The sequence below is a fragment of the Archocentrus centrarchus genome, chromosome 21 (assembly GCF_007364275.1).
Source record: "Archocentrus centrarchus isolate MPI-CPG fArcCen1 chromosome 21, fArcCen1, whole genome shotgun sequence".
NCBI lineage: Eukaryota > Metazoa > Chordata > Actinopteri > Cichliformes > Cichlidae > Archocentrus > Archocentrus centrarchus.
The window spans coordinates 29,094,635-29,102,779 of record NC_044366.1 but is presented as its reverse complement, the minus strand read 5'-3'; the positions used below and the strand labels follow the sequence as shown (position 1 = coordinate 29,102,779).

General features: G+C 40.3%; 1 protein-coding gene across 1 annotated transcript; it reads left to right on the top strand.

The window, feature by feature from the left end:
* The first annotated feature begins 5,595 nt into the window (after positions 1-5,595).
* Positions 5,596-7,223, top strand: LOC115801173 (zona pellucida-like domain-containing protein 1). The gene has a single exon (XM_030758910.1). The coding sequence runs from the start codon at positions 5,663-5,665 to the stop codon at positions 6,821-6,823; it is 1,161 nt and encodes a 386-aa protein (XP_030614770.1). The 5' UTR covers positions 5,596-5,662; the 3' UTR covers positions 6,824-7,223.
* The last annotated feature ends 922 nt before the right edge of the window (positions 7,224-8,145 follow it).

The window sequence follows — 8,145 nt, the reverse complement described above, 5'->3', positions numbered from 1 at the left end:
CTGTTACCGATTAGTTTTATAATAGAAGTAATTCAAAAAATCCATCCATCTATCTATCTATCTATCTATCTATCTATCTATCTATCTATCTATCTATCTATCTATCTATCTATCTATCTATCTATCCATCCATCCATCCATCCATCCATCCATCCATCCATCCATCCATCCATCCATCCCTCCCTCCCTCCCTCCCAGCAGAATGATGCACACGTACCTGGCCATCCATGTGATGGAAATCCAAAAAAAAAACATTCATCAGACCAGGCCACCTTCTTCCATTGCTCTGTGGTCCAGTTCTGATGCTCAGGTGCCTGTTGTTGGTGCTTTCAGCAGGTGATGGGTCAGCATGGGCACCCTGACTCGTCTGATGCTATACAGCCCCAGACACAACAAACTCTGATGTGTATTTTGACACCTTTCTATCAGGACCAGCATTAAGCTTTTCAGTAATTTGAGCTGCAGTAGCTCGTCTGTTGGATCAGACCACACGGGCCAGCCTTCAGTCCCCACATGCATCAGTGAACCTTGGCCACCGATGACCCTGTCGCTGGTTCACCACTCTTCCTTCCTTGGACCACTTTTGATAGATACTGACCACTGCAGACCGGGAACACCCCATAGGAGCTGCAGTTTTGGAGATGTCCTGACTCGATCGTCTAGCCATCACACTTCGGACCTTGTCAGACTCACTTAAATCCTTATGCTGCCCATTTTTCCTGCTTCTAGCATCAACTTTGAGGACAAAATGTTCTCTTGCTCCCTGATATATCCCACCCAATAACAACTGCCATGATGAAGAGATAATCAGTGTTATCCACTTCGTCAGAGATGTTGGAAGGCATATATCTAATCTAGAAATAGAATTATACCCAACTTTATTGTCCACTACATGCCCTGTGATATAAATATACCTTTATTGACAATTTTTAACCTAATTCTTATTTTCATGTTTGACCAGTATTAACATAAATAAGGTTAATGAAATGTTAACAAAACAAATAATCAAAATACTACACAATCAATAAAAAAAAACCTGCTCACAAGATCATCCTTCAAATAGTTTGTAAAAACTTTTCTAAAATGTTGATCTAACCTCTGAGTTTCTGCCTCTGAAGCTTATTTTTGCTTTATGATGTTAAAACGCTTGAACAAAGTTTGCATGCTTCTGTTGTGTGAACCGCAGATGGGAGTCTGTATATAAATACTGGCTAAGTGCTCTGTATGTCCTTCACCCACCCCAATTACCTCTTGCCAAGCATGTAGTTCATAAATGTGGCACTTCAGTTATTCAAAAAATGAAACCCAGTCAACATGTACACTTAGTTTTCCTAGAAGACAGCACTGGTCCCATACAAAGCAACACCGGACCTTAAAGGACACACAAAGCTACAGTAAGTGTCGTCCAGCAAGTTAATAGACAAAGCACAACATGAAGTGCACAGATAGTACAACTGTTCCTCATATTTCTTATATTTGCTCTTCTGTAATGTTGCTGTTTTCTAGCATTAATGCTGCATAGCATTGCTGCATTCATTTGTTTATAACAAAGAGTGAGAAGAGTTCTGGTTTCAGGGGTCAAGTCTCAGATTAGCACTAAGAGAAGCAGCAGTACCTGTTATCTTTTTTTTTCTCAAGTGCTCAGGAGGGTGTGATCTCACTTGCTGCACAGCATCTCTAAGACTGACACTCCCAGGTTTAGGGGGAAAAGGTAACTTTGATTTTTAAGCACAGAGGTTTTTTGCTCAGATTTATGTTCATGTGTAATGAACCCATCGTGCCACATGACAATGCCTTCTTTAGCCTTTTATATAATTCTAACAGTTTTTCCAGTATTGTGCTCTTTAACATACAGTATGTTGTACCTCTGAGCACTGACAGCATTTCATATGTGACATTTAATTTCCTTAACATAACAATTGGGTGTTGGGTCAACTTCTATGTCGGCTCACTTTACAGGGTGATATATCATCTGGCGTGAACCAGGTCACCGCCGACAATGGCTGCGCAGCAGACAGCCAGCAGATGAGGAAATGGCCGAGGAAAGTAAAGTATGGAACAGATGAGCTTTCAATTAGTACAGAGCTTTATATTTGGAAAAGAGCCACAGTGTGTGTGTTTGTGTGTGAGTGAGTGAGTGCGCTGTGTGACTGGGTAAGGTCTCCTGTGTGTGTGTTTGTGCTGTTCCCCAAACCTCTTTTAAAAAATTCCCCTTTTTTGTAAACGTAAACTTTCATTAGGCGGCTCATATATCCTGAAATATCAAACTGTTTATTTTTCACTTCCTCCGAGTTGAAGGCAAGTTTCCACGTGTTATATTTTACTTTTTCCTAATGTGGAAAAAACATAAGCGTGTTCACCGAAGCTCTTGTTAGGCTGAAGCCACAGAGATCTTTAAAAGTTTCAGATGGGATGTCAAATCAAACTGAAAACTCAGGTCTTAAATTTTCAATTAAGACAAGGCCACTCTTCATTACAGCTTGTCTATTGCATTTTCCAGACTATGTAAAAAAAAAATTAAAAAATCAATCCATTCAAAAAATATAACATTAAAATAAAAATGGCAAAAAAAATAAATAAATACATTCTGCAGCAGTTATGCGGACTAATAAATAATGGGCAAAATGGTTGTATTTTTCTTTCATGTTCTTTTAGTCAACCTACAGCTAAAGAAGCCGTGGTCTGAACAGCAGATTAACACTCAGCTCATGTTCTCTGTACACTCTCGCTGATAGAGTTCATATCACATCACTTCCTCTGTTTCTAAAACTCTCGTCACCTTGCTTCTGCTCACCGCTGGACAAAATAGTCCGGAAGGTCCAATCAAAACACGGGGTCGTTTGGTCACGACCTGTGCAGTGAAAGAGAGACAGGGGTTGTATTTTTCCTCCAAACAGAATTCCCACCTCGTTTCGCCTTCTTTCTCCACGTTTCCGCCTCTGTGACTCTTCAATGCCACAGACCCTCCGGCTGATTCGGAGGCTCAGCCCATTAATCACATGGTTTTAACGGCGCAGCTAAGGCAGAGGTGAGCAAGCAGCAGAACAGGTGACCCTCCCTGACCACACTCGTGATCCCCATCACACACACCCCCCCCAAACACCACGTCTGTGCCCCAGTAAATTCACAGCAGGACTTTGACTCAGTCTGTTTTTCATCCTTCCTCTCACTTCCTGCCTGATGTCATCGCCACAAAGAAGAGGAGTGCTTAATAAAGGACAACGAGGAGATCTAATGAGACTGACAAGTGTGTGTGTGTGTGTGTGTGTGTGTGTGTGTGTGTGTGTGTGTGTGTGTGTGCGTGTGTGTGTGTGTGTGTGTGTGTGTGTGTGTGTGTGTAAAACAGAGTGGATGAAATAACTTTCTTATATGTATCGGCAACTGGTAGATACAGTAATTCCTTATACTCCATCCATACAATTTTCTCTCACTTGTTTCTTTACCCTGCTTTGTTTGCTGCTACAGCAGGTTTGTAGCATTCTGTTGTTGGCTTTTGTTTTAGGTACACAAAAGTAAATTAATAGAATAAATGTAGCAAGAACTTTTAAAGAGTGGTAAGGGATGTGCTTGGTACTCTTTGGGCACCATGCTTCATGCAATGCAACTGTCATTTTTGGAATGAATCATTATCAGAAATAATATATATACATTTGCACTTTAATACAGATAATACTGAGCTAAGTATTTATCAATGAAGTTATATGTTAAATAAAGAGAGAAAAATAGGGACAAGGTGTAAACAAAAGTGGACTGCAACAGCGTGTCAAAAGTCAGGACAGGGCTACGACCTTCCTGCATCAACTGTTCAGCAGCAATTTGAGTCACCAGATTACAGAACTTCTTTTCACCTCAGTGCATTTAAAGCTGATATACAGTGGAGCTAAATTTTGTCTTTGCATGGCAGAGTTGTATTGCCAAATGCAGTAACACACCTTCAGTGGTTCTCGGGAGTGTTTCTGAGACTATGCAGTGATTTTTCCTGCAGACTCATGTCTGTTTTTAATGACACCCAAGGGCCTGAAGATCATGGTTATTTAAGTGTGTTTGTAATGTTTGTAATGTAATGTCTGCACATTTGTTTTTCTAGTCTCACTGCCCACTCAAAGTGCTTCAGACTAAAAGTTACACTAACCATACACTGCTTTATTTTATTCTATCTATTTCAGATTCATGGCTAGTTTATAATCAGCCACACAGGCGCAGAGAGAACATGCCAGCGCACAGAAAGGATGGGGTTCGAACCAGGAACCTTCATGCAGAACCTTCTTGCAGTGCAAACCACCGCAGCACCACACCATATATGATTAAATACCCAAATTCTTTTAAATTTTACACTTAAATTCCTCAATTATTTGCCTACACCATCTTGTACTGTGTGGTGAGCCCCTTTCCAGTTTTACTTCTGAAAGTCACAGTTTTTCTGGGGAGCTTATTTTGTGTACCCAGTCAAGTGACTTAATAACCTAATTACAAGGAAGCGGTTTCTCTTAGATGTTTTTGTAGCATATCACAACTTTTCCAGCCTTTTTGTCACATATATCCCATCATTTTTAAAAATGTTTTTGGAATATTTTCTAAAAAACAAAACAAAACAAGCAAATTTCTCATTTTGGACATTTGAATTAAATCCTTTATTTTATTTTCAATGTAATAAAAGGTTTAAATGAATTTCAAACTGTTGCATTCTATTTTAATCATCAAACTACAGACCCCTGAACACAAATGTGGGCCCTTGAACTGTCAGCCCGGGAAGGCATAATCTGAAGGTCAGGGTGTCCCCCTGAGTTAATCGGGAGTCACGCGCTTGCTCGACAATCAGGAAATACGTGGGTGGGAGGGACACTGCTGCTTCTTCAATGGGCCCCCAATTGTGCACGAGTCCCTGGGCATTTGATTAATTCTGTGTCTGCCAGAAGAAAAGAAGGATGCTTGTAAGGATTTGGGCATAATGTGATTTTCTGTTTGTACATATTTTGGTCCAGTCTGCTTTTTATGTGTAAATTTAATTATCTGACTACTTTTTAGATTGCAGCTGGGCTACTGAATCTCTTACATTATATACACTTTGATATCTTTGCAGTACTTGCCTTTTTACTGACTATTAATATAACAACATAATAGGCTGATGTTTCCCACATATAATGCTAATATGTTTTATTGCTTTCTAATTTACATGTGAAATTGCTTCTAAAGTGTGTTTTTGTTTTTAAATTTTGTCAATATGTTTCCAAGAAATCCAGTGTGGTTAGACACCTTTAACCCTCTGGATTTCAACGAGGTCTTTGGTGTTGTTCATGGGATAGAAGAAGAGATTCATCTCATGTTACTTAAAGGTGGTTTTATGTTTTAAAACATAATCAACAAAAGGACAAGCCCATTACATCTGTATTCAAGGAGGTAAGGTGCTTTGGGTTTCAGTTAATGCCCTTAGGTTACGGTCCAGTTTGGAGTTCTTCTACTAAATACAATGCAGTTGTTCAAAAGGAAAAAAAAAAAAAATCAATACTTGACCTTGTTTTAAGCCAATCCCAAAAGACATACTTGTGTATAAAGATCCCTGAACACAATCCAAAGTCTTCATGCAAACTATGAAGACTTTCCAGCCAGTGGTCAAGTCAAGATTTTAGCACAAACAAGTTGAAGACAAGGCTGCAAAAGAACGATGAAGATTATTTTACCTTTACTCTCCCTGATAGTCACAAGTAGTCAGCTAACAATGAACAAGTGTGGAACAGAGGGAAGATTACCACGGAGCAGTGACATCACAGTGCAGTGCGGTACTTCGGCCATTGGGCTTGCAATCGAAATCTGCCCAATTATCTACTCTGGCTACAATGAGACTCTCCTGATCCTGAACCAGATGTGGGACCCGTTCTGTCGAGCCACCCTTGATGAATCTGTGACTCCACCAGTTGCTCGTTTTAACTTTTCACTAAATATGACTCATGCCTGTGGAAGCACATTCAGGACCACTAGTGCTCCTGGGACAGGTATATTTGCTGACTTTTCCAGCATTGAGACACTCAACGTCAGTGGTGTTGTTTGGTCCGTCGATCCCAGCATAGGAAAAATTTCCTACAAAGCTGAGTTGATGTACTATTATTCCTGTGCCTACCCCTTAGAATATCTGATCAACAACACCCAGATCAGTGTGCCAGCCTCCACCATCACAGTCAAGGATAACAATGGGACTTTCATTAGCACATTGAGCATGGGGCTGTTCAGTGATGCCAGCTACACCAAACCACTGGTAATACCACAGTGGGGAATTGAACTGAGGACCAATGTGTATGTTGAGGTGAAGGCCACCAACCTGACAATGCAGTATAACGTCCTGTTAGACCGGTGCTATGCCTCCATTTCCCCCTTGCTGTCCAACTCCAGCAACTTCAACCTGTTTGTCTCCTGCTCCAAGGATCAGTTCACAACCATGATTGAGAATGGAGAAAGCCAAAGAGCCCGCTTTAAGTTCCCAGCCTTCCGCTTCATCGAACAGCAGAAAGAGCCTGTGTCCTCCTACTACCTTCACTGCATCACTCGTCTATGTGAAAGGAGCACCTGCAGCACCTTCAAGCAGTGCACAAAAAGAAGGAAGAGGAGCACCCCTGATGCTTCTGACGTGGGCATAACCAAGGCTTACACCATCATCTCTCCAAAGATCATCACCAAAGCCGACAATGCTGAGTCCAAAGAGCAGCTTCTTGTTGCCGACAAAGATAATTCTGTTGTTGGGCTTGGTGTGGCTGTTGGCGTCCTTGCCTTTGCCTGCTTAGTTGCCCTTATTCTTGCTGTCTTGCTTTGTAAAAGGCGCAGAAGATGTTAGGTAACCAACCGGCTGAAACAGTAGAGAAAATAGTGTTTCAGAAATTACGATACCTGTAAAATGTTAAATTTGTGCGATCTTTTGAAAGTAAACTCAGAGCACTCTTAAAAGTATGGTGTCTTTCACAAAGCAACTTGTCAGCTTTCTCTCATTGACTACCCATTATGACAATGTTGATATTGTTTTATGACACTGACTGTAAAACCCAGCATTGACTTTGTAATCGATTTCTTTGTGTTTACATTGGTGTATCAGATAAAACAGGGTCATGCTTTTTAGGAATTAGTCTTACTCATGCATGTCTGTACATGAAATTATCAGTGAGCCTATAGGAGAGGATTGTCAGTCCAAGATACATAAATACAAAGAAAAAAAGGCACCATGGCATTATATCCTGTAATATCCATATAATTGTATAGAAGAGCTGTAGTTTACGGCTGTATTTAGCATCTGAAGCATGAAAGATGTGCCATAATAAAAAAACAGATAAAGCAAAATAATTGTTTTATTGATAAATCTAACTGAAATTGAGGTCTCTTGATGCAAGAGAGGCTTGAGAACAAACAACACAAGATGACAACAAAACTATTCATTCACCTAAAATGATCGTCTCGGCTGCACTATAAATAAACGGTTACAAAGGTTATAAAAAATGGGTTCATAATTGAATATATCATGACAATACAGGACTGCTTCTTAATACGTCAGACTCTAAGGTTTCTCTTTATGTCCTTTTCCTTTGTGAAAGTCCCCAGAGTTTTCCCAACTGACATCACGCCCCACAAGGCCAGTGTATATGTCAGAGGAGGAAGCTGTTTAGCTATGTGAATACACAGGGCAGTATATCTCTGACCCCACTGGGCTGCAACTGCCCCACCGCTCTGTGATGTGCTCCGGAGACATAGGCTGATAAATGGAAAGAAGAGGCTGAGCTCCCTCAGGAGAGTTTCTTGACCAGTCCAGACATGTACCTAATCTTTACTAACAACTCTCTGCTGCTGTTTTAGTCCTTCTATGATGCTAGATGAATAATTTCCTGCTTCAGTTCAAAACTAAGAAAAACATGTCAGAAATCATGTTTTTGCTTGTTTTTGATTAGATTGAGAACCTGTAGTTGGAGTAATTGCACAAATGGAAACAAGGATTATTTAGATTATTCAAAGTACTGCAGACATTTGTTATGACACAACTTGCTGAAAACCTGCTTGATCACAAATTAAACTGAACATCACATCTTGGAAACAGAAGATATACAAACAGAGAACTCACGCAACATTTAAACTTTTTTAATGGAACCATTGTTACTGTAGCAGCTGCTGTTC